Here is a 27,581-nt window from a genome sequence, read left to right as displayed (position 1 = left end):
TTTAACTTTTGACTTATTTTGCTAAGTATAATCCCTTCCAGCTCCATCCATGTTGCTACATATGGCTTGAGTTTATCTTATTTGATTGCTGAGTAGTATTCCACTGTATATATATACTGTATCTTCTTGATCCATTCATCTATTCTGGGACACTTGAGTTGTTTCTATATCTTGGTTATTGTAAATAGCACTGCAGTAAACATAAAAGTTCAGGTTTCCTTTCAAGTCAGTGTATTTGTGTCCTTTGGGTAGATTCTTAGGAGTGGAATTGCTGTGTCATATGCTAGATCCATTTTTAGTGTTTTGAGGGACTTCCACACAGCTTTCCATAGTGGCCGGAACAGTTTACATTCCCACCAGCAGTGTAAGAGGGTTTGTTTTTTACCACATCTTTGCCAGCATTTGTTGTTTCTGGGTTTTTTAATATGGGCCATTCTCACAGGTGTGAAGTGGTGCTTCATTGTGATTTTGATATGCATTTCCCTAATAATAAGTGATGTTGAACATGTTTTCCTATGCCTGTTGGCCATTTGTGTTTCTTCCTTGGAGAAGTGTCTTTTTAGCTTTTCTGCCCATTTTCTAATTGGGTTGTTGGCTTTTAAATAGTAAAATTATTAATATGAGATACAAATGTGCATAATAATGTGCCATCATAAAGACCATGAAAGGAATACTTAGTTGTTTACAGTAGTAGAGCTGAAACACAAAAACAAGAATGTCCCCTTGTCTTACCTAAGATTAGAATGTGTCCATTGGGCAACTTGAATTTTTTGCTTCTCTATACATGGCCATAACTAATTGAGTTTTGATTTTGGGGTTACAAATTAATCTTACCAGTTAGATGAATTCAAAAATAACAGAATCTCCATGTAATTGGGAATCAGGATAGACTTTGTCATATCTTGTATTAGGTATGCTTTGAGAAAAAGTTGCTTTTATTTTATTTAAGCAATAGTGTAATTATTGTGAGATTCATTTCAATGGTGATGCTTCATCTTATTGTTTACTATATTGATAGTTTTTCTTTTGTATTTTCTTTGTAATGATTTCTTAATTCAGTAACCCATGTCTATTAATTGTTTGTTAATTGCCAGGCTCTAAAGATGCACCAGACAACCAAACAAAATATATAGCTATTTACATTCTTTTGGCTTAGATAGGAAACAAAACAAGATCGAAAACTAAAATGTGTTTGATGTTAGAACTGGTTAAATACTAAAAAAAAAAAAACAACAATGAAGCAGGGATATGAAATGTTTGGCAAATTATCTCTTGCCAAAACTCAGTGACTAACCAAGTTGTTATTTTATTGTCACTCACTATTCTCTGAGATGGGTAAGTCTCAGCTGGATGGTTCTCTTCTGGGGTCTTTCAGACATTGTAATTAGATGGCAGGGGTGGAGTCACCTGAATGATTCTTTATTCACAACTGTGGTGTTTGTGTTGGAATGTTTGATGAATATACCTTTTAAATAATGGCCTCAGGGTGCATGGTGTTCTTACCTGATGAACAGATTCCCCAGAGTGAGCATTCCTTAAGAGACAGGAGGAAACTGTCTGTTCTCTTAAGGGTAAGCCAAGACAAGAGTTGACATAATGTTAACTGCTACATATTCTGCTGGTAAAAGCAGTCATAAACCGGCCCCAATTCACAAATAGTTAAGAAAGTCTCCACTTGGTGACACGTACTATATGAAGGAAAGTATAAGACTTGTACATTGACACTATAATTCAATGTTGAAAGAAAGTAAAGATCTGCATGAGTAGAAGGACGTCCATGGTCATAGATCAAGTAGAAGGACGTCCATGGTCATAGATCAGAAGAGTTAATATTGCTAATATAGCAGTACTATTCAAATTGATCTACAGATTCAATACAATTTGTCAAAATACTAGCTGACTTCTTTGCACAAATTGACAGGCTAATTCATATGGAAATCCAGGTGAAACAAAATAGCCAAATAATTTTGAAAAGGAACAAAATTGAAAGACTCAAACTACTGATTTCAAAACTTATTACAAAACAACAGTATTGAAGAGAGCATGGTATTTGTTTAAAGCTGGACATTAGAGCAGTTAAATAGAATTGAGAGATTGAGAGTACAGGTAGAGTACAGGTACCAATTTATCATCAGATTAATTTTTGACATGGGTGGCAAAATAATGATGACAGAATAAACCTTTGAAGATGAAATAGTGCCTTTGGGGACAAAATGGATGGATACTGAGGTAATTATACTAAATAAAATAGGTCAGAAAGTGAAAAACAGGTAACAGGTGGTTTTACTCATTTGTGGAATATAAATGACCACAGCAAGCAAACTGGCAAAGTACAACAAAGATAACTCTTAGGCTCTGTAAAAAATACAGTGATTACCAGGAGGGAGTTGGGGAGAGTATTCACACTGCAGCCTTGCTGGAAAGTGAGTGAGTGAAGTATGTGTACATGTTGAGGAGTAAAGTTGTACTCCTAAAATTATATAAACATGTAAACATTATATAAACATGTAAATGAAAAAAATTGGTTTAGAAAATAGTCTTTTAAACAGTTAGTGCTGGAGCAAGTGGGTATCCATATGTAGAAAAAAATGAAGTTGGATCCCAATCAGTCATACACAAAAATTAAGGCAAAATGAATCATAGACCTAATCGTTGATTTAAAACCATGAAATTCTCAGAAAAAAAGTAAGAGTAAATCTACCTGACTTTGGGTTGGACATTGGTTTTATTAGATGAAACCCTGAAAGCTCAAGTGACAAAAGAAAAATTAAAATTTGTATCAGAATTAAAAATTCCAGTGCTTCAGAGCACAACTGGACCATAAAGAAAGTGAAATCATAACCTCCAGAATGAGTGAAAATATTTGTCAGTTACATATCTGAGAGAATCTTGTATCTAGAATGTATACTCTTACAACTCAAAAAAGATTAATAACTCAGGTTAAAAATGGGTAAAAGAGTTGAGTATTAATTTGTCCAAATAAGGCATACAAATGCCCGTAAGCTCATGAAATGATGCCCAGTGTCATTAGTCATTAGGAAAAAGACATGTTAAAATTACAAGATTCCACTTCATACCCAGTAGAATGGATAAAATAAGAAAGACAAATAATAACAGGTGTTGGCAAGGATTTGGAGAAATTGAACCTTCATATATTCCTGGTGAGAATGGAAGATGATACAGATGCTTTGGAATGTGATTTTTGGCAGTTCCTCAAAATGCTGAAATACTGGTATCATATGACCCAGCGATTCCACTTCCAGGAATACCTGAGAATGCTGTATGCCGATGGTCATGGTAGCATTAGTTCTAAAGTTAAGAGGTAGAAATAACTCCAATATCCATCATCTGATGAATGGATAAAAAAAATGTGCTCTGTCCAAACAATGGAATTTTATTTGTCCATGAAAATGTATGACACACCAGATCAAGCTACAACATATATGACCCTCGAATGCATCATGCTAAGTGAAAAATATATAGCCACAATGACCACATATTCATATTGTATGATTTCATTGATATGTAATGTCCAGAATGGGAAAATTCTAATGTATATTAGTGGTTTTTTAGGATTGCGGGGTTCTGGGTTCAGAAGGCTCTCTTGTAGGAGGGATAATAGTCTCAATTTATATTGTAATAGTGGTTTGCACAAGCCTCTTTTAATATTGACTTTTATAAGTGGGTGAATTGTGTGATACATGAATTATATTTCACTGATTTTTAAAAAGGAAGTAGTTTCATGGATATAGAGGTTCCCAGTAGATTATTGGAGTTGTAAGATTTGTTTTTGTACATATTATAGTCACTGTTGATTATGATAGAATATTGTTGAAAGAATAACAATGAGCCAGTAGCTGCACCTTCAAAAAATAAGGAGAAATAACCTTGAAAGAGAGTAGATCATTGCAACAATTAAGGGTATTTGGTAGTATAGTTGGAAGACATAGATGTAAAACTGAACAAGCAATGAAATTAAACAGTAATCAAAAATCTCCCCCAAAACAAAATTCCTCACCATATAGTTTCACACCATAAAGTTTCACTTTCAAAGACAAATATCTATTCTTAAACTTCAAAATAATTGAGAAGGGGAGACTTCCAAACATATCCTGTGTGACTCACATTACCCTGGTACTAAAAGAAGACAAGACCACAAAAGAGAAAACTATCAACTAGTAGCCCTGATGAACTCAGAAGCAAAAGTCCTCAACAAAACCTTCGTAAATGGAATTCACTAATACATTAAAAGAATCATACATTGTGACCAAGTGGGATTTATTTCAAAGATGCAAGGATGATTCAATATGTGCAAATCTAGCAATAATGTAATTCACCACATAAACAGAAGATAAAAATCATATCTTAGCAATGGATGCAGAGAAAGTATTTGATAAGATTCAACATCTATTTTGTGTTTTTAAAAAAAAAAGTTGAGCGCTGGGCTGAGAGGCTGCCCACAGCCTCTGCAGCACCAGTTCATTCCCCGGCCGCCAGCGAGGGTCTCACAAAAAAAAAAAAAAAAAAAAAGGGTCACTCTGAACACTAAAAAAATTAAAAAAAAAAAAAAACAACTCTGGAAAAACGGGATAAAGGGAGAATACCCAATATACTAAAGGCCATCTATAAGAAACCCACAACTAGCATCATACATAATGGTGAGAAACTGAAAGCTTTTTCTCATCCTTCTCAAGACAAGATGTCTACTTTGACCACTCAATTCAACATAATATTGGAAGTTCTAGCTGGAGTATTTAGGCAAGAGCACAATATTAAAAGAATCCAAATTGGGAAAGAAGTGTAACTCATTGCAGATTATATAATTTACATAGAAAACCTTCAAATTCTGCTAAAGTCCACAAAACTGTATTTTTTAAAAAAAACTGTTAGAACTAGTAAATCAGTATAGCAAAGTGTTAGGCTACAGCAAAAATCTTTTGCATTCCTATATACAAACAGCAAACTAGAAGAGAAAGAAAAGAAAATCCCATTTAAAGTTACATTTAAAAAAAAATTTACCTAGGAATAAACTTAGCAAAGGAGGTGAAAGAAAGACCTGTAAAATAAAAAGTATAAGACATTTAAAAATAGAATACAGTAAGAAATGGAAAAGTTTTCCTTGCCCATGGATTGGATTGGAAGAATTAACATTGTCAAAATGGCTGTCTTACCAAAAATTATATACAGATTCAGTGTAGCCCCTATCAGGTTCAGTGGAATTCTTTAAAGAAATAGAGGAAGCTTTAATAAAATCCTCATGTAGCCACAAATGATGTGGAATAGCCAAAGTAATTCTTACAAAAAAGAGGAAGAATGGAGGTATTACACTACTGGACTTCAAATTATACTACAGCACTACAGTAATCAAGTAGTATGGTTTGGGAATGAAAATGAACACACTATCCCATTGAACAGAACTGAGGGTCCAGAAGTAAATCCATCCTTACGTGGACAGTTAATTCGTGACAAAGGAGCCAAGAGTATAGAATGAAGAAAGTGTCTTTAATAAATGATTTTTTGAAAACTAGACCACTGTCTCACACCATACATAATAAAGAACTCAAAATAGACTAAAGACTCAATTGAAACAGTCTTTCAGTCTGCGACTGAAAACAGAAAATATATAAAAGAAAACATAGGTAAAACACTGTGACATTGGCTTCAGTGATGTCTTTTGGTACTTGACTCCATGGCAAGGGAAACTAATGTAAAAATAAACAATTGGACTATATCAAACTGAAAAGTTTCCACACAATGAAAATAATCTATCATCAAAACCAAAAGTACCCTACTTAGTAAGAGGAAATATTTGCACATCATCTGTCCAAAGGGATCTAATATACAAGAGTTGTGAGTGCTCATAGCTCCACAAAGAGAAAATGAATAACCCAATTAAAAATATGGCAGAATTTAGCAAAATAGACACTTTTCCAAAGAAGATATGGATGGCCAAGGAACACATAAAAAAAAATCCTGATCACTGATCATGAAGGAAATGCAAATGAAAGCCACAATGAGATACCATCTCAGACCTTGGAGAATGACTCATATCAAAAAGTCTAGAAATAACAAATGTTGAGGATGTGATGAAAAAGGAACAGTATTACACTGTTGGTGGGAATGTAGACTGTCAAGTACCTATGAAAAACAGTATGGAGACATCTCAAAATTTAAAAAAATAAATCTAACTCTGGCTTTCGGCTTTCGGCTCGGAGGAGGCCAAGGTGCAGCTTTCTTCGGTCGTCCCGAATCCGGGTTCATCCCACACCAGCCGCCTCCACCATGCCGCCTAAGTTCGATCCCAACGAAGTCAAAGTCGTATACCTGCAGTGCATCGGTGGGGAAGTCGGTGCCACGTCTGCCCTGGCCCCCAAGATTGGACCCCTGGGTCTGTCTCCAAAAAAAAGTTGGTGATGACATTGCCAAGGCAACTGGTGATTGGAAGAGGCTGAGGATAACAGTGAAATTCACCATTCACAACAGACAGGCCCAGATTGAGGTGGTACCTCAATTTAGCCTCTGCCCTCATCAAAGCTCTCAAGGAACCACCGAGGGACCGGAAGAAGCGGAAGAACATTAAGCACAGTGGGAATATCACGTTCGAAGAGATTGTCAGCATAGCTCGGCAGATGCGGCACCGATCTTTAGCTAGAGAACTCTCTGGCACCATTAAAGAGATCCTCGTTACTGCCCAGTCTGTGGGCTGCAACGTTGATGACCGCCACCCTCACGACATCATTGATGACATCAACAGCGGCGCAGTGGAGTGCCCTGCCAGTTAAGGAAAATCACAATAAAGGATCATTTGACAATGGGAAAAAAAAAAATAAATCTAACTCTTGATTAGCAATTCCACTCCTAGTTATCTGCCTGAAAGATGCAGCAACACTAATTTAAAATGATATATGCATTCCTTTGTTCATTGCACCATTTTTTTTACAATCAAGTTATGGAAACAACCTAAGGGCCCAGTGACAGTTCATTGGATTAAAAATATGTGGTATGTATACACAATGGAATACTACTCAATTATTAAAAAGAATGAAATCTTGCATTGTTACAACGTGGATGGAATTGGGTTATGCTATGAAAAATTAAATCAGAAGTGGGAAGACAAAGTCTCAATGATTTTACTTGTGGGATATAGAGAAATAAAAGTAGACAAAGCCAAACCAAAACAAACTCTTAAAAATCTGACTGTAGAACTCAAGCTATACAGAGGGAAGGTGGTATGAATGGAGTAAAAGAGGAAGGGGAGCCAATGGAATATGGTGGAAGGTTATAATGGTACCATTTATGTATGGTGTGAGATAGTGGTCTAGTTTTCCAAAAAATCATTTATTAATAAATGTTACCATTTATACCATTATAAATGGTATTATAACATATATCTGGAGATACATTAACCTATATCCCCAAGTTATGTGCAGTCTTGTAAATCATTATTACCTCAATAAAAATGATACCAAAAACCCCCCAAGAGATAAAGATGTAAAGCTGAGTGATGAGAGAGTAATATGAAAAGGGGAGAATTTTTTGGAAGTATACTTCCAGAGCTACTTCATATTCAAGACCCGAGATATAAGAGGTTTGGAAGAGAAAGCAGTTACCACTTGAGAAGGCCCAGGATGGAAACAGGATCATCAGGCAGAGCATTATTTTTAATAGTCTTTTATATTGATCATGAAACACTTTTGAAGTACATACGTCAATTTTCTTAAAGCTCTATTTCCTACATGAGCTTTTTTTGTTAACTTTTTTACTAAAATTATACATGTCTTAAAACTGAGCCCCTTTTACAAATACTTGCTCAAATTGCTGTTCCTTCTTCTTTTTACTCTTTCACATTGCTGATGTAAAAGGCAAAATAATAGGTCAATTCTGAGTTGTTCATTGTTGTCATCTGATTGATCAAAAAATGTGGATACTTGCCAGGTTATGTCTCTAATATACAGAAAGTTTGTTTCCTCAGTAGGCTTGAGTCTCCTCCAAAAGTTTGAGGGAGCTGTTGATTAGTTTTAGTCAAGTGATGACTGCTGGTATTCACAGAAATATGGGAAGCATGCGTTCTCTCTCTACATTTACTTACCCTACCTAAGCCTCTTAACAAGCATTCTTACATGACTATTCAATTTAATACCTTGTAAAAAACACTTTAGTTCACTTGTAAAGATTTTCTGATACAACAAACTTTATGAAATAACATGCTGATCTTGAAAAGTCAGTTTTCAAGAAAAGCACAAAATTTCTTCTTAGCAATGTAATTGATATTTAGTCATAGAAATCTCAAAACTCTTAATCTGTTACATGGATCAATGACTAGATATGTAAAAATAATATTCCTTAAAAATCATTCCATAAACACCACCATTTCTAAATTACTCTATTTTTGGTGCCCCAAAGTAACATTTGTGAAAATGAGATGTTGCTGTTTGTACTATTGTTGAAAAGTTGTTTAATCCTTTTCTGCTGTTGTCCATGAAGTTAATTTGTTTAATTTGGTTGTCAAACAACCAAATTGGTTTTCAAAAACTATCCTTAAATATACAAAGGGAATAATTTTTTTGCCATCTATTATGTTCCAATAAAAACAATATTAGAATTGATCAGACTAGTGCTACCCTGAACATTAACCTGTCAGAAAAATGCTGTCTGCTAGATCATACTAGTACTTAATAAGAGCCCCGGTCCAGACATTATATTTGGTGACTTTTTATTAAATTTAATTTTAATCATGTCTTCATTGGTAGGTATTATTTTATCATTTTGTAGGTCAAAACTCTTAAGGTTAAAAATTAATTAACTTATCCAGGATCATATAGCAAAGTGGTAGACATGGGAGTCAAACATAGTTTTATCTGGCTCTAGAATCTGTCATTTTCACTGTAACACTGCCTATGTATTACTCTGTGAATTGCTCTATGAAACTGTAATAGTTGATCACTTGTTTGGAAGAATAAGCCATTTTGCTAATTTTGGAATTTTCTGAAAAAAAAAATCTTGGCTCTATCAATTCTTGCTAAATGTTTACCTTCTTTTTATACATTAGGACGTCTTGCGTGGCTGGTGTACTTAGTTGGAACAGTTGTTGGAGGAAGATTAACCTATACCAGCACTGATGAACATGATGCTATGGATGGAGAATTATCCTGTCGGTAAGAAATGACCTAACAATTTACAAAAAATTATGAAATAATTAAGAAATTTAGTTATTGAGCTATTATTATGAGCTAAAACCTTTTGGACTTGACCTTTTAGGAAGGATTTTATTTTTCTTTTTACTGATGAGAAAATCAAGATGTGGAGGTTAAGTGATTTGTGTAAGTCAAACCTTGAATAAATGATGTACAGTATAGTTTATTTTAAATATATTTACATAAATTTATATTTTAGACATTTTTTAACTGATGAAGATTTAGGTTGCTTTTTGTTTCTTAGGACTTGATAAAGCATACGATATAGGTATGTATTGGGATGGTGGGAAAATAGGGATGACATGCATCTATTAAAAAAGCAATGACTAGTTACCCAATACAAATGTTATGATTGTTGACTCGATTATTCACTTCATGGCCATAACCTTAATAAGATGCAGTGAATTACTCGCCTCATCGTTCTGTTCTCTATTGAGGAAAATTCCTATCTATGAATAATGTGAGTGAGTTAGCTTTTCACATATTTTATTTTTAATAACATCTTAATAGTTAAATAATGCATATTTTGTTGAACACATAAAGAATTCAAATGGAAAGTCATATATTAATTTGGAGATAACTACTGCTGTTGTTTTAGTAAAAGCTTTTGGGTCCTTTCTACTTAAAGCTTGATTGTGTATGTATGCTACATATATTTTTTTTCAACTATTTTAAAAGAAAAATTTACTACAATAAGAACTCACACGGCTTAACAAAAACAAAATAAACAATCCAGTCAAGAAACAGGCAGAAGAACTTAAAAGACATTTCTCCAAAGAGGAAATGCAAATGGACAATAGGCATATGAAAAATGTTCAACATCCCCTTTAATCAGGGAAATGCAAATCAAAACCACATTGAGATACCACCTTACACCAGTAAGAATGGCACATATCAAAAAAAAAAAACAAGCAACAACAAATGTTGGCGAGGATGTGGTGAAAAAGGAACTCTCCCACATTGTTGGTGGGAGTGCAAACTGGTCCAACTACTATGGAAAGCTGACTGGAGATTCCTCAGTCTACTAAAAATGGAGCAACCATATGACCCTGCAATTCCACTCCTAGGGATCTACCCAAAGGACACAAAAACATTGATTCAAAAGAACACCCGCACCCGTATGTTTATTGCAGCACTATTTACAATAGGTAAAACCTGAAAACAACCCAAATGCCCAAAATAGATGACTGGATCAAGAATGTACATGTAAACAATGGAATATTACTCAGCAATCAAAAAAGATAAACTCATGCCATTCGCAGCAACATGGATGGAACTAGTAGGAATTATGCTCAGTGAAATAAGCCAGAAGGAAAAAGGAAAATATCATATGATTTCACTTATAGCAGGAATATAAGGGAACCAAATAAGACATCAGTGTAAAAAAAAAAAAAAACAGTACAAAACACAATAAAGCAGAAATGGACAATTATAAATCAGAGACATCCTGCAGGGGAGGAAGAGGAGGGATCAGAGGGAAGGAGGGAGGAGCACAGGGCACTGAGGTGATGGTGCAGGGATGCATTGGTGAAGGAAGCTCTGTGGGGACTACACCTGAGGGGGTGGGGGGAAGCAAATATTGTTTAAGAATGAACAATGATGTAAAAAAAGGTTGCAAAGAGGTTAAATAAAATAAAATAAATAATATTTTGGAAAATTATTTACTAATATAAAAAACTTGATCAATGAAATACTGTACAACTGTAAAGATGAAATCTTGCCATTTGCAACAACATGGATGGAATTAGAGTTATTATGCTTTGTGAAATTAATGAGACAGAGAAAATGTATGATAACACTCATGCTTAATTTATAAGGAAACAAAACAAATAAATGAAGTAATAAGAGCAAACTCTTAGGCTATTAAGAACAAATGTGCCTTTACCAGATGGCAAGGGAGAAATGGGCTAGTTAAACCAGGTGAAGAAGTCATAGTATATTTATTCAGGATGTATTTGGTGAGACAGATCAGTGTAACAGAATAAAATGTTCAGTACATAATCTGAATATATAAATGAGCTTAGTTTATATAATAAGGGGTAATGCAAAATAATGAGTAAAATATAAAGTATACAAAAAGGAAATGATATGGAAACATTGAAGTAGTTATCTAGGAAAAAATAGGGTCAATTTCTCATAGGATGTATTCAGGTGAGTTCAAATGTACCGTAGAAGTAAAGAATAAAACACAAAAATATCTCAAAATAAAGCCTTGTTGTTATGTAAAATCAATTAAGAAAATGGTTACATTTTCTGAATAGAAAACCAACAATATCTTCTGCATGACATTCTAAAAGTGCCATAATCAAAATCAAGATAAATGAAAACCAAAAATATTTACAACTCAATAATAAGCAAAGAAATTTGTAAAGATAGCAATAAAAAGACAATAGAAAAAGTTGACAAAGAATGTGAAAAACAGGTCACAGTAAAGAACATACATTAAGTCTTCAAAATAAGGAAAATTTTAACCTCACATGCACAACAGAAATACAAAATAAAAATATATTGATAGGCTATTTTTTCAGAATTCAGTAAATTCTGAATTTTAATATATCAAAGGTTATTTTGTCTGTGTGTAAATACAGATATTCTCATAGACGATAGGAGAATAAAATGTTTCAATTTCTATGGAGGGCAAATTTGGTAATTGCTATAAAATTTTTTAAAGTTTATAATTTAAATAAAAAAAATTTAGTGAGTTAGCTTTGGTTTACAACACTGTATGTGATTCAGAGGTACAGGATCTCACCTCTTCAGAAGTATGTCGCCACACTACACCCACCATCAAGGTGCCCATAGTCCTCCACCATAGTCCATTGGGCCGCCTCAATGCTGTGCTTTCTTCCCTTCCGCTCCCCATCTTGTAACCTTAATTCTACAGATTTTAAGCTTGTAGATTTGACTTTTAGAAATATATATTTGTCACTTTAAATGTGTGAAATGACATGTGCTAGATTGTTGAGAGAAGACTTTTGTGTAATAGCAAAAAATTTATAAACAACCTTAGTGCTTGGGGAATGTTTAAAAATATTATGATAACTTAATATAGTGGAATGTTAAACAGTTGCAAAGAGAATGAAAAAAGACCTTTATGGTATTATGAAACAGGAGAACATAGGTTTGAAACTATTAAGATAGTATAGTCTGTGTATTTAAAAGAGTTGAGAGGGGAAATGTGTAAAATCTCAGGAGAAACACAAACATTTAACAGTGTTGTGTGTATATGTTCTCATGTATCTACGTGAAAGCAAGTGGATTGGTCAGGGCTGGGCATAGTTGTTTTTGTATATTTTTAGGAAAAGGAGAAGGTGCTTCTTCCTCAACAACCTCTACTTCTAGCTCTTAAAATAATTATACTAATGTCCTGATATTGTTAACACCAGGCACGTGGTGGCCATTTATTAGAAAATCTTAATGAAAATAGATAATGGAAGGATTTCTCTTTTGAAAGTTCTGGTTTAAGCTTTTCATTATCCTGAATTAAACTTTTTGCTCTTAAGTAATTTAACTTAACCTTCAGTTCATTTATAATTTTGTTATAATACTTGCACTCTTAGATTAGAAATGTTTGGTTTTAAGAGCATCTTATAATTTATTTCATGTAAAAATTTTCTTATTAAGAAAGTACTATAACTTGGTAGGTATCCTCTTGACTTTTTTTGTATTTTGAATCATTTAACCCCAAAATATTTAATTATATAAAAATCTAAAGTTAAGTGAAAGTAAAATATAAAGCTACTCATTCAGTGTTACTCTTTTACTGGAAATTTATATATACATAGATATAGCTGTATATACTATACTTAACAATTATAGATTTTTATCTATATATTATATATATCATCTGTATATTTATGTAGATTTTTTAATAAGTATGTAATTATGTTTGTATGCATATATATGTGTGTTATGTCTTGGGATAAAAGACTGAAAGGTGTTAGATAGTATCTCTTAGCAGCAGGATTTCAGATAATTGAAAAAGATATTTTCTTTGTAATCTTTTGTATTTTCCCACCTTTTACAGTGATTACATATTACATTACTTTGATAATAAATGTTTTAATGTTCTTTCTCTTAAGAATTTTTACTGAAGCTTTCGTTTTTCCTTCATGAAAAGAGTCTTTCAGCTTATATCTTTAATGGATACTGGATTGCCTCAGTGTTCTAATGAGAAGATAGAACTTGCAATTCTGTGGTTCTTGGATCAGTTTCGTAAAACATATGTTGGCGATCAACTGCAAAGAACCTCAAAGGTAGGTTCTTACTAGAGACTTAAAGTATTGTTGAAGATGAAGAATTATGTCCACATATTAACAGCTTTAAGCTGAATATTATATTTGGACTTTCTATATAAATTTAATTGATCTATTTAAATTGATTGACATTGGCGCAGTGTAAAATTAATTTGCTTTTATGCCTAGGTTTGTCAGTTACTGGGAGAGTTAGTGAATACTTTTCACAAAGCTAGTCATTAAACAACTAAGATTATATGAAATACTCTAATAGATTTTGCCTAAAATACTGTACTGTATTTTAGGGCATAAACATCAGATAAAGGCAACTGCCCTCACATTATTGAGGGCATTTATGTGAATTCTGACATTTTTAGTGAAACTTGTGACACAGTGTAAAATCTTTGAGCTATTTTTCTTCATCTTCTTTTCCTTCTCGATCCCATTTCCTCTTCCTTTTCCTCCTCCTTGTTCTTCCTCCTCTTTCTTCCTGATCTTCCTCTTCCCTCCACTTCCTCTCTCTACCAGTGTCCCTCCCCGATTCTCCCTCCTCCTCTTCCTGCCCCTCCCCCACTTCTTCCCACCCTCTTCTGCTCCTGCTGCCTCTCGGAGAACAGTTACTCTTTCCAGTCCTAAGTATAATCCTATCTTCTTTGGATGTTTAATGATGTTAAAAAAATTCCTATTTGAAAATTCTAAAACAAGTTTTTTATATTTAATGGAGCTTTTTTCTCCTGGGAAATTTAATTTAACCTTTATTATGGTTTTTGAACAATAATAGTTGTGTAGTAGTATAAAAAATATTTGTTTGATTCTGTGATTCTGTTCAGGTTATCCTTTATTTCAGGTAAAATTTTCTTTGCTTTTTAAGAAAATGACATATAACGTGATGCTTTTGTTGTCAAATATACTGTGATATTTTATTCTTTGTAAGATTTATATCACTAAATTTTACTTGGAATTTAGCTGTCATTGAATGATAACGTTAGAGAAAAGGAATATCTAGAAATAACTGTTTAAGTTGACAGTATGACAAATAATTAGAATCAGACAAAAATTGCATTGTATGAAATTTATGCAGAGTGTGATACTTGAAGGTTGAGTATAAATCAAATTATGGTAAACTGTCTATAAAATTTTTCAAAGAGTTTGTTGTTTTGCTTTTGCAAAAGTAAATACGTTGGAAAAATTAATCCAATATCCATTTGATTTGAGTCTTAAAGCAGAACAATATAATGTGGAGTAGAGAAACCTTCAAATTATTGTATTAAAGTACTTAGAAAAAATGTATGAAATAAGACTAGTTCTTTTAGGGCAATGGATTTGGGAAGTTATTTTTTGAAAATTTTTGTTTGAGACCTATTTATATAATAGGTATAAATATTTTAATCTACATATATGTTTCAATTTAAGGTAATTTTTAAAGTAGTAAGTTATAAAAGATCAGGTTTTTTTTTGAAAGTTTTCATATTAGAGAAAAAATCAATATTCTTTTTATAACTTTAGCATTTTGGTGTATGCATCTAACCCTATTTTCAAGGAGACTTTAGGCTTAAAGTGGTTTTATTTCTAAGGCACTCTTATTGCATAATCTCAGAATGAAGCAGAAGTTTCATACCTTTCTTTATCTTTGGCTTGTTTGCCTTAGTGGGAGCTATTCTGGGGGTCCGTAATGTGTATGCTGGCACTTTTCTAGGAACTCTTTACATTTTCTCTTGTCCTTTATAATCTACAATATTGATATTATTGTTCCCATTTTACAAATAAAAGAACAGCGTCTCTAAGACACTTTCATGTTCTCTTTAATTTTCTGGTTACCAACTTAAGGGACTAGATGGAAAATATTTTTTTGGTAAGTGAATTCTTGCATTTCAAATTGTAGCAAAAAAGGGGAAAGAGCTACTTAATAGTAAACATATAATGTTTATTGTGTACTTATTTTGTACCAAAAACTATGCTCAGTGCTCTTAAACACTATCTTATTTAATCAAATCACATAATTATATAACTAACAAAATTTTTTCCAGTCTCTTTTCTGTGTTTTAGACATTTCATGCTTCAGTATTCCATATTTTATATGTACTAAACTGTTTTCAGCTCTTTAATAGTCAGTATTCTCAATTCTGGGCCTTTGAATAGAATATTCCTACTACCTAGAATACTATTTCTTTTGAGTTGTATTTGAAAACTTTATTTCCTAAAATGTGCCTTAATCATACTTATATGTTGGAATAAGCCAGCAGACATCTCTTAGCCTTACTATTGTAACTCCTATTTATCTTTCACATCAAACCCTCTGTCCTTTAGAATGCTCTTCTTGTAAGTTAGGAGAGTTCCTTTTCTCTGTTTTCTAAGCACTGTATGTCCCATTTTAACACTTACTACGCTGCGTAGTAATTCTTTATTACATATATAGTCTGTAAGTTGTTAGGACTGTTTCTATCTTTTTATTGTTATCACCTGTAGGTGCCTGACATACTATTGGCATGCTTTCTTTGAGACAATGGTTAAATGTATATGTTTAGTAGAATTTCTTAAGAATTTCATCTGTCTCATATATAATACTTAGGTAATAACATGCTTGAGTTGGAAATTGACTTAAATAAAGCTATTCATCAGTTTTAAATAAGATATACTGTAGAGCATCTTGAAAATTTTACAAGTCTATGTATGCAAAATAATATAATTCATAGAAATAAATGTTTCAGGACCCAAGGTGGAATCTTTGAAGAGTCCTGAGTGGTCTAAGTAATGGAAGTATGTCTTGTAAATGAGAAAGAAAAGTCATATTATCAGTTTTAGGTTTTTATTGAATAGTTAGTGCTGGAGACTTTGCTCAGCGTGGAATAGGCATCTAATATCACACAAAACTATTTGAAAATAGTTCTTTTTACCGATACAAAGGCTTGGAATTGTTAATTAATATATTCACATGGTTAAAACTGCATGTGAACATAGGACACCTTATACCAAAATCTGTGCTGCTTACTAATTTTCTGTTTTGCCTCCTGTTGGGTCATTCAGTGGGATAATGAATGGGCCCTTCAAACTCAATAGATTCTATAACAGGAAATCTGTCTTCCAAGGCACTTGCCATCTACTTTCCCATTTTTAGGAACAATTGGTTTGAATTCAGAATCTCCACTTTGTTCTTGTTCTTATTTGTGATCTGTCACCTACCTTGAGAGATTTTATTTTCAGACATCACTTAGTTCTCCTTTCTCAAACTCCTTCTTCCCCTTTTATCTTCATTGTTACTGCTTGTCATTTCTCACTGGATTTCAAAAGTATTTTGACTCCCCTTTTTGTTTTCATTGAGCTTTCTCTACATGCCATTCCATTTTCCACAGTGCCACCAGAGTAATCTTTTCTTCATTAGAAAACCAGAGAGAACAATGATATTAACTCTCATAAACCCATCTTTCACTTTTGTCAAATATGAAAGCTTTGTTTTGGATCTGTATATTTTTTAAATTAAACATTAACAACGTTTTGTTGCTCTGATTCTGTTTCTTCCACGTCTTGTCCAAAAGTAATCACTGTCCAACGTTAGTGTTATTTTCATGAATGATTTTATTCTTTTCTATGTGTTTAGAAATAAAACATGGTATTACTAACATTACATAAAATTATATAGAAACTTGCCCTTTTTGATCTACATTGTTGAGATTAGCCACAGTAATATTTATAGTTCTGGTTATTTTATTGATTGAATGGAGTTACAGTACATTACCATTGCCTTTATGTATTCATTTTTTCTGTTGATATAATTTGTTTCTAATTTTTAGAAATTAATTTTTAAAATTAATTTTTTAATTTCTAATTTTTAGAAATTTTAGGGTTGTTTCTAATTTTTAAAATAATGTGATAAACATTTTATTGTGGATCTCCTCATGAATGTATATGAGTTTCTTGAAGGCAAATACTAGAAGTGGAATTGCTCAACTGTGGAATGTATGCATCTTTAGCTTTCCAAGATATTGCTAGTTGACTCCCTAAGTGTTAGAACAGTGTTTCCCTCCTCTAGAAGAGTAGGTATGTGTTACTGTGTATTGTCATAATACTTGCTTTTTTCAGACTTTAAACTTTGCCAGTCTTCAAGAAAGTCATTTCTTGCTGTATCATTTCTCTGCTAAAATTCATACTAATTTCCCATTATTTACAAAATGAAATTCTTCTTATTGTCTACCTTTGCAGCCTTTTCTTTTGAAACTATATTCTACTCTGTGTCATGATGTTTAGTGCTGCTCTTTTCCTCTTGCCTGTTCCTATTCATTATACAATAAATATTAATAAGAAACTACCATATAACAAGACCAGGAATGCAAAGGCAAATAAGATGCTTCATTTCCCTAGTAAGTTTTTAAAGAGGGAGTTGGGTAGGTAAAGAAAAAAATAAAAATTTACTACTTATGCATTAAAACAGTATATAAATAAGGAAAATAAAGACTGTTAAATGCTGCTGGGACATTTTGTATATCTCTGTGAAAATTTGTATTATTACTTCATAGGATACAAAAATCAAATCCCTGTAAGAGGACTGTTAGTATGAAAGACAGGAGATTATAATTTAGGGACAGAGAAGAATTTTTTTAACATTAAAAGGCCAGACTTTAAACTGAAAGATTAATAAGTTCTATCCATATTAAAAGTAAAAACTTCTGTGGATCAAAAGACATGATAAATGAAGTGAAAGACAAGCTTTAGACAGGTAAGATATTTACAATACATGTAATATAAAATGAGTCAGTATTCAGTCATATAAATAACTGATATGAATCAATAAGGAAACAATGTAGTAGGAAAGAACAATTCACAGAAGTGGAAATCACATACATCAATGAACATGAAAAAATAACCATCTTTTCATGAATTCAGGGAGATGAAAATTATAGTGAAATACATTTCATACCTATTAGATGGAGACAATAAAATGTCTGACAAAAGTATTTGTTAGAAAATGGAAGTTAACAAATCTATCCCCTGATCATGCAATCCAAACTAGTAAAGTCTCTTTGGAAAACAGTATAGTAATATCTAGGAAAGTTGCAAATGTGTATAGTCTTGGACCAAAGAATACAAATTCTAGCAGTACAATTTAAAGGCATTCACATATGTACAGGACATATTAAAGTATATTTTTGGCATATAAACAACTGTAAAATTGAATTTTAAAAATATCATATACAATAATATTAAAACCCCATAAAATGTGTAGGAATAAATCTCATGAAAGATACAAAAGACCTGTACACAGAAAACTCCAAAGCAATGTGAAAAGAAATTAAATGAGGCCAAATAAATGGACAAGTATATGTCATGCTTTGTCAATTAGACAACAATATTGTCAAGATCACTTAGCAAAGCAAAGTAAGGTATGATTATAATGTGTCGTCAAACAGAGAACATAAATGAAGACATAGAAATTATTTTTAAAAAGCAGAAATTCTGTAGTTGAAAATAGAATAACTGGCATGAAAAGTTTAGCAGAGAGACTCCCAGTGTACTTAAACTGTGAGAATAATTAGTGTACTTGAGATTGATCATGACTTATATTGGGCTACTGTACTAAATACCATTGACTGGGTGGCTTATACGAGAAAATTTCTGTTTCTCACACTTGGTGGGGGCTAGAAATCCCAGATAAGGGATCCAAAATGTTAGGTTCTTAATGAGGACTCTCTATCTGATTATGTCTTCTCATTACCTTCCTTGGTGCACATCTAAAGAAGAGAGCAGTATTCTTTTTCTGTTTTTATGAGTATTGACCCTATCATGAGATTCCCACCCTCATGACCTCATCTAGCCCTAATACTCTTCCCATAGACCACCTCCTGATTCCATCCCACTGGGGGCTAGAGTTCTAATATGAATATGTTTAGGGGGACACAAGCATGCGGACTATATAGCAGATGGATAGAGATTATGGTATTCAGAGAACTGGGAGAAGAGCTTCTGAGAACCTTGAATCACTCTTACATACACCAACAAATTATAAAGTACCTGGTGGGGGGAGTATTAGAACAGAGATCTAGAAAGGAACAGAAAAAAATATTTAAAGTAATAAAGGCTTAAAATGTACCATGTGTGATGAAAAGACACATCAAAGAAATGTAACATAAGAGATCCACAATAAAAAGTCATAATAGTAAAAGTGCAGAATGACAAAGACAGAGAAAAAAAGCAGGAGAGAAACTGCTCATACATACAGAGGGACTCCTATAAGAGTAATAGTTACCTTCTCTTTAGAAACTGGAGTCCAGGAAACAGTTGGGCAACAGAGTCAAAGAAACTGTGGTAATCAAGAATCCCATTACAGGGGGCCTCGCTGGTGGTGCAAGGGGTTAAGCACCCCACTATGTAGTAATCCAATCCCTGGCTGGCCAGGAAGCAACCCAAATGGCGCAGCAAACCTCTCGCCCACTGCTCCCCTCAGCAGTGTATTTCAGTAGATCTGCCTGTTTTGCTCCCCCTCTGTCTCTGGTGAATCCTCTCACCCCCCGCATCTCTGGCCTGTACCCCAGCTATTGTATGCACAAATAAATAAATCTTAAAAAAAAAAAAAATTCCATTACCACGAAACTATCTTTCAGAAAGAAACAAGACTTAAAAACATTTTCAGATAGACAGATATGGGGAGAATTCAATACTAATAGAGTTACTTTGTAAGAAGTACTAAAGAAAGTATTGCAGACTGAAAGCAAGTGATCTCTGATGAATTCACATGAATCTGTGTGAAAAAAAAAGAGAATCAGTGAGAGTAATTAACCAATTATAAAATACAGTACTCGTAAGTGATTTTAACAGCAATAGTATTAGTTTTAATTATACATTTTAGTTTTAATAATTAGTTTTAATTATATATTTTAGCCATTCTTTAATGATGGCATGTAACAGATAAAGGTGTAATATGTAATATATTTACCAATAATAGTGCAAAGAAGGTGAGTGGGAGCAAAGATTTGAACCAGGAAAATGACTCAAGATGTTAACTCTGCAGTTAATCAGAAATAGTAAATAAATAAGAATGTTAAATAACAAACACTTTATTCTTGCTTTCTTTTTTTCCTCCCAACTTCTTTAAAAGCCACACAGTTACTTAGAGTAATAATAATTTATTTGTGGGGTGGTAATATATAGGTGTAAAATGTTATAACTCAAATAGTAGTATTAGAAAGAGGGAGAAAAAGTAATAAAACTATATAGGCATAACATTTCTTTTTTTGTAAATGAGATGATAATATATTTTTTATTTTTCCCCTATATATATATATATATATATATATATATATATATATTACATCATTGTTCATTTTTGTACAATGTTTGATTTCTCCTCTCAGGTATAGTCCCCATAGAATTCCCACCACCCAGTCACCTGTGAACCATCACTACAGTCTCTGGTGCTCTTCCTTTTAATCCCTTTCCCTCCTCCTCCCCCGACACCTCCCCACCAACCATCTCCTATTTATAGTTTCCTGCTAGTTTTCTCTCTCTCTTTTTTCCCCTGATCCCTTATTTGGTTACCCTATATTCCTCCTATAAGTGATCCCATCTGGTATTATACTTTTTCTTTCTGACTTGTTTCACTGAGCATAATCCCTTCCAGCTCTATCTATGTTGCTGCAAATGGCATGAGTTTATCTTTTTTGATTGCTGAATAGTATTCCACTGTGTACTTATGCCACATCTTCTTGATCCAGCCATTTATTTTTGAGCATTTAGGTTGTTTCCATATCTTACCTATTGTAGATAGTGCTACAGTAAACACAGGAGTGCAGGTTTCCTTTCGAATTAATGTTTTTGTGTTCTTTGGATAGATTCCTAGGAGTGGAATTGCTGGGTCATATGTTAGCTCCATTTTTAATTTGATGAACCTCCACACAGCTTTCCATAGTCGTTGGACCAGTTTGTATTCCCATTAGCACTGTAAGAGAGTTCCTTTTTCTCCACATCCATGCCACATGCATAACATTTCTTTACCCCAGTTGAATTAGGGTTATATAAATCTGAAATAGATTCTGAAAAGTTATATATGGTGAGCCCTGGGATAACCACTAAGAAAGTAGCTAAAAATATACAGTGAAAAAAAAATTAAAAATTATTTAAATGTTACTTTGGAAAATATTCACATATAATAAAATGAGTGGAAGAAGGCTAGGGGAAGAAAAAAAGACTTAAGACAAAAAGAAACAAAATGTGGGCCTCCCTGGTAGCCTAAGGGTTAAGTCTCAGTGCTAGACTACCTCTATGGCCTGAGTTTGTCCGATCCCTAACGAGCTAACCCCAAGATGGCACAGCAGACCTCTCCTGTCTTACCCGTTGTTCCCCTTAGTACCCCTTAGCAATGTATTTCAATAAATCAGCCTGTTCTGCTCCTTTCTCTAACTCTGGTGAATCCTCTCACCCCGCCCCACACCTGTGACCTACATCCCACTTCTACACACACACAAACAAGTAACTGCTGTAAAGAAACAAAACAAAACAAAAATGTAAATTGGCAGACATGTCAATAATAACAATAAATTTAGAGTATATTACACAATCCATCTTATAAGCAGAGATTGTTAGACTACATTTCAAAAGAAGACAAAACTGTCCAACATGCTAGCTACAAAACACGCTTGTAAAATTTTATTTTCAGTTGGGTTAACAAAGTTTACAGACAGTATATGTTTTAGGAATATAAATTCATACCTCTTCAAATGTGTGTTTTCATACCATGCCCACCATCAAAGTACCAATAAGTCTTACATACCTCCCCAAATGGCTAAAAATGAAAAGGACATTAAACCAAACTTTGATTGTATGGAATACATGAAACTATTATACATTGCTGATGGAAGTGCCAGTTGATGTAACCATTTTGGAAACAATTTTGTAATATCTACTAAAGCTAAATATAGCCTACCCTGTTACTCAGCAGTGCCCAGTCAGGTATTTACTAGGAAGTGAGTTTATATAGTCACCAAATGAGGGGTACATATATGTTCATAATAGCTTCATTTACAGTATCCAAGAACTGGAAACAATCTATGTCCATCAACAATCAAATGGAGACATAAATTAATGTGTAGTTATGTTATGTAATATACAACAATAAAAAGAAAACTTTATGCTCTATGCAGAAATTGGGATGAATTTATATGAATTTATGATAATCAATTTAGTGATGATGAGTAAAAAATGATAAAAAGTGTATATACTTTGTGGTTGTATTTAACAATTTAATGGCAGTGAAACCTAATTTATGGTGACAGAATTCAGAATGGTGGTTACCTTTTAGGAGTGAGACTAGCTATATTGACTGGGGAAGAAAACAAGGGAGCATTCTGGACAGCTGGAAATATTTTTATCTGCATGGGAGTTATACGAGTCTGTGCATATGCAAGAATGTGCTGAGCTCATTTATGATATATGCACTGTTATACCTCAAGAAATTTTTTTTATAAAAACTTATTCATAGAATCCGGATGTGTAATTGTGAAACAAAGGAAACTTATCAGGAGGATGGATAGGTAAATTGTTGTTTAGTCATCCAGTAGGAGTCTATTACAGTAATATAAACAAATGATCTAAACTGCATTCACTTTTGGATAAATATAAACAAAGCCTCCACATTATTGTATGACAAAGTTATATTTTTATAAGACCCTCCCACTGTCAAATATATTGAGAATATATGTCCATGAATTCTATATAAAGTAAAAATGTAAAGATTATTCATGTGATTGGCAAATACTAAATTCAGGATAATGATTATCTGGTTGAACAGAAGCATAAGATTTGGGGAAAAGGCACAAGAGACTTCAGCTTTATCTGTAATGTTTTATTTCTTAGTCTGCATGGTGCACTTAAATGGTTGTTTATTATTATATTCCTTTTTCTATATTTGAAATTTTTTAATAATCTACAAAATAAGTCATAAGCACCCTGGTAAACATGGCAAATTGAATATTCATATTTATCCTCCTATCCATCTTGAAACCATACTGTAATAACAGTAAAGGAATAGAAAGAAATACTTACAAGGAAAAAAAATGGGAGCAATCGTAGATGCTAAAGGACTTGAAGCTAGCAACTCTGTGTAAGTTGTATCTGTCTTAATGTACCTGAAGGAGCTGAACCTTAAGTGGTTGTTGTGGAAGATACCAGTAATTAGGAAGATGATTTTCACCAAAATCCCTGGAGAAGCTCAGAATTTGAGATGCTAAATACCTTTGAATGCTGCCTTTCAGTCAGCGTGTGACTGAAAATAGGAGAATGATTAAAAGTGTGTATTAGGATTCGTTGGATTCCCATGACCATTAACTACCCAGTCTAGCAAACTAGGACTTTACCCCAGTTCTTGTAGTAGACAGGGAAATATTTGTAGACGTTTGAACATCTGGGGATAAAAATGAAACTCTGGACTGAAAATATTCCTGGATACTTCTCAACTCTTGCTAGCATAACACTGCAAAGTAGGAGATTGGTGAAATGCTTTTAAGATTAAGAAACTTATTTAAGAGATAGATCTACAGATAAAGACATGTAGGATCCCCAGTTCAAAAATCAGCTTTACTACCCTCTGACCCTATGGCAAAATGTACTGGATGACAAGCCTTTTTATGAACAAAGAGCTTCTATTCAGTCTTAAGTGACTCGTTCTAAGAAATGAACACACAATTAGTAACTGCCTGCCTTTTGAGGAAAGTTTCTTACATGAAAATCTGAGAGAAAAATAACTAGAAATGTGAAATTGGGGGAAAAAATGAAACAAATGAATGCTGTAACCATGAAAAGAGAACAGGGTTCTATAGAAAAGTAATTCAGTGAAGAAGAAAGAGTTCTTTGAAATTAAATGAAGTGATAGCAGAAGATAAATCTTACTAGAAGATTTGGAAGATAAAGTGGCAAAAGCATGCAGGAAGTTAAATGAAAATGGACAATATGAGAGAAAAGTAAAAAAAAAAAATAGACAATCTAGGAAGTTTATCAATGGATTAATAAAAGTTCCAGTAAAAGGAAGGAAAGAATACTAGAAAATTTCCTATAACAAAGGATAAGAGGTTCCATGTCGTATAGTTATCCAGCAAAATGAGTGAAAGCAGATACTTATCAGTGCACATCATTGGAAATTCATATTATCAGACAGAAAGATACAGCAAATTCAGGCCTCTACAAACTTATCAGTTTGTTGTTCTACTCTGGATTTTTTTTTTAATATCATTGATTTACATCCTTGTTAGTGTTTTGATAGTATAGGATTTCCCTCTTGGGTGTAGTCACCACAGCATTCCCACCAGCAGAGCACCCACAGTCTTTCACTTTAATCCATTGTCTTCTCTCCCGGCCATCCTGTTATTTCCCCTTCCCCTCCCACTTTGTATGCATCCCATCTGTGGTCAGCTTTCAAGGATACGTTTTAAAGTTTGTCTTGTCTGACCCTTTATTTGATTGTTCTATATTCCACATGTGAGTGACAACATCTAGTATTTATCTTTCTCCTCCTGCCTTATTTCATTTAGTTCCATCCATGTTGCTACAGATGGCATGAGTTTATCTTTTTTGATGGCTGGGTAGTATTCCATTGATGTATATATATCACATTTTGAACATTCATCTGGTTTTGGTCATTTAATAGCTTGCTATTCTGTGTGCTGCAACAAGCATAGGAGTACAAGCTTCCTTTCAAATTAGTGTTTTTGTATTCTCTGGGTAAATACCTAGGAGTGGAAATAAGTCATATGTCAGATCCATTTTTAGTCTGTTGAAGAACCTCCACACTGATTTTCATAAGGACTGGACCAATCTACATTTCCACCAGTTCTCCTGTGTGGATTGTTTTTGAAGTACATAAATGATCTGTCCTGGAGTTCAGTAACACAATTGCAGTAGTCCATCATGCTCATGGAATAAAATGTTCTTATCAAAAGTGTGGCTAAGAAACTCTGTGTGTAAATAGATCAATCAATAAAAATATTAGGGTACAATTTAAGCACTAAAACTCCTAAAAATATAGACTCTTAGGGTGTGTCAGGTTTTTTACAGCACTTTTTATTTTTGTATCAGTTATTCTCTGATAAATATTACTAGTGTTTTCTTTAATCTCATATGATAAATGGCATAATTTACCACAATAATAAATTGTCTTAAGTTTGTTAAGAACAATTTTAAATATTATATATTCGTATTTGATGTCCATCCATTTGTTAGAGAAATCCCATTTTCTTTAATTTAAATTGGATTTTAAATTGTATAAGGAAAAACCCTTTTGAAACACACACATATACACATGTATTTTGGCTTCTGAATATTTATCAAAAATTGTACAGCTTGAGCTTTGTTGTAAAATCCCTTTATTAATTCAAGCCAACCATATCATAACCATCAGTTTTGCTTTGTTTAATTATTAACTGTCACCAATAAGTGAAATGGCAAAAGTTAGTTAAAATGTGGTTGTTTAGATCTTGCCACATTTTACTTTAAAAATAGATCAACAAAGGTCTGTCTAGTTACTGAAACTGCTAAACCATAATGTTAATAGAACATTCCTGAATTTTGACCTTGTAATCTAGGAATCAGAAATTGAGGAGGAATAAAGGATTCCCTGTTAGGTTTAAAATTTGAAATAGGCAAGTTCGTGTTAGAGATTTTTCTCTTTTTTTTACTCCCTGTTTTGACATCCTATCAATTTAGTCACAAAGTCAGAAGAATTTTTTTCCCTCTGAAATGATCTGTACCTCTCTTTTCTTTATAACCACAAGACTATAGATAGGCAAGACACATGTATACACACGCACACTCCCTCTTTTCCAAATTTGCTCTTTGCAAATACTTAGCATCTGCCAGATATCAGAAGGAAAGCATTCCAAATAAAGTATATCATGGAAATGTTAGAATAAATTCTCAAAAGGATTTTCCTTTTCTAAGAAATTATTTATTAATGTAAAAGAATTTCAAATGTAATAAATATATTTAAAAAAGAATTTCAAATGGTTTAACAAAGTAAAGTAAATAAAAAGGCATGCTGCCTTCAAGTAGCTACTTTTACTGGGGCACTGTGTGGTCTGGTAGTGTATTCCCATGCTAGTTGCCCAATTTATTTTTTGCTTTCATTCTCCTGAATCTATCTATTTTCTAAAAATTTTTAGATTGCTTTTCTGAAAGCTTCTCAAGGCATTGTGAGAGTTAGGAAGCCAGACAGAGTGAAGGTAATATCAAATTTTAATGAGAGTGACAGTACATCCAGATTTGCTTAGGATCGTCCCAATTCACACTTGTCCTGGCATAACTGTTAGTTAATAGCTACAACTTTCATTCTCAAAAATGTCCCTGTTTGGTAAATTACATGGTCACCTTATATATGACACCTGTGTATAAGCAAGATAGTATAGTAATTCATAAATGGGAAATAACTATTTTTAAGGTCAGGCCAGTGATGTTTTTCTTTTGACATCTGTCTCACCCTACCTGAGTAAAAGCCTTGCTTATAGGCATTATGAACTAGTGATAAAGAGGCACATTGTATCTTTGTAATTCCATGAAATAACTTGCATTAAGATAGAAAGTTCCCTTTGAAGTATTTTCAAATAATCTGAAATAGAAATGAGAAGTATTTCAGCTTTCAAGCTTCATGTCTGTGTATGGATTCCCAAATTGTTTTATGTAATTGCTCTACCTGTTATCCAGTTTTTCTTCTACTGTTGAGTACACACATGAAGCAGCAGATGGCATTCTCTCCCTACAATTGTTAGGTCCTCTTGCATAGAATCTTCTAAGAGTTACTGGTAAATTGAGTAGGAAAGCACTTAAATAATGAAACACAAAAATAAATTGTAACAGTAACTTCAGTGGACTACTGTAACTCTAAGTGTCATGCAGTATTACAATAATGTACTTGCTGCTATTTCCAGATACCTGGCTGTGTTTTGATTGTTGGCAAATGTATCTTTGTATTTGATAACACAATTTTAGAGAAAACATTTAAGAAATGCAATTATTAGAAAACTCATGCATAGAATTTTCACTTTGGTGAAAACTAAGTAACAACTTTAAAATATTTTAAACAGTAAACATTTATATATTTGTAAATATTTTAGTGTAACATATATCATGCAAGTTTTAAAAGAAAATTACTTGTGACCAACTTGTGATATTTGAGTGTAAT

General features: G+C 33.1%; 1 protein-coding gene and 1 pseudogene across 6 annotated transcripts in view; both read left to right on the top strand.

The window, feature by feature from the left end:
• Positions 1-27,581, top strand: part of RANBP17 (RAN binding protein 17) — a 333,695-nt gene that overhangs the window by 81,105 nt on the left and 225,009 nt on the right. For all 6 annotated transcript variants that reach the window (XM_054691111.1, XM_054691110.1, XM_054691109.1 and 3 more), the window contains exons 13-14: positions 9,050-9,155; positions 13,315-13,450. In XM_054691111.1, the coding sequence (XP_054547086.1) occupies positions 9,050-9,155; positions 13,315-13,450 (242 nt within the window). The remainder of the gene's footprint in view (positions 1-9,049; positions 9,156-13,314; positions 13,451-27,581) is intronic.
• On the top strand, positions 6,203-6,828 carry LOC119235522 (60S ribosomal protein L12-like; annotated as a pseudogene).

The sequence above is a fragment of the Talpa occidentalis genome, unplaced genomic scaffold (assembly GCF_014898055.3).
Source record: "Talpa occidentalis isolate TD23 unplaced genomic scaffold, MPIMG_talOcc4v2.1 talOcc4.9, whole genome shotgun sequence".
In the NCBI taxonomy this organism is placed as follows: Eukaryota; Metazoa; Chordata; class Mammalia; order Eulipotyphla; family Talpidae; genus Talpa; species Talpa occidentalis.
The sequence above is the reverse complement of the archived record's forward strand: the minus strand, read 5'-3'. Positions and strand labels throughout refer to the sequence as shown.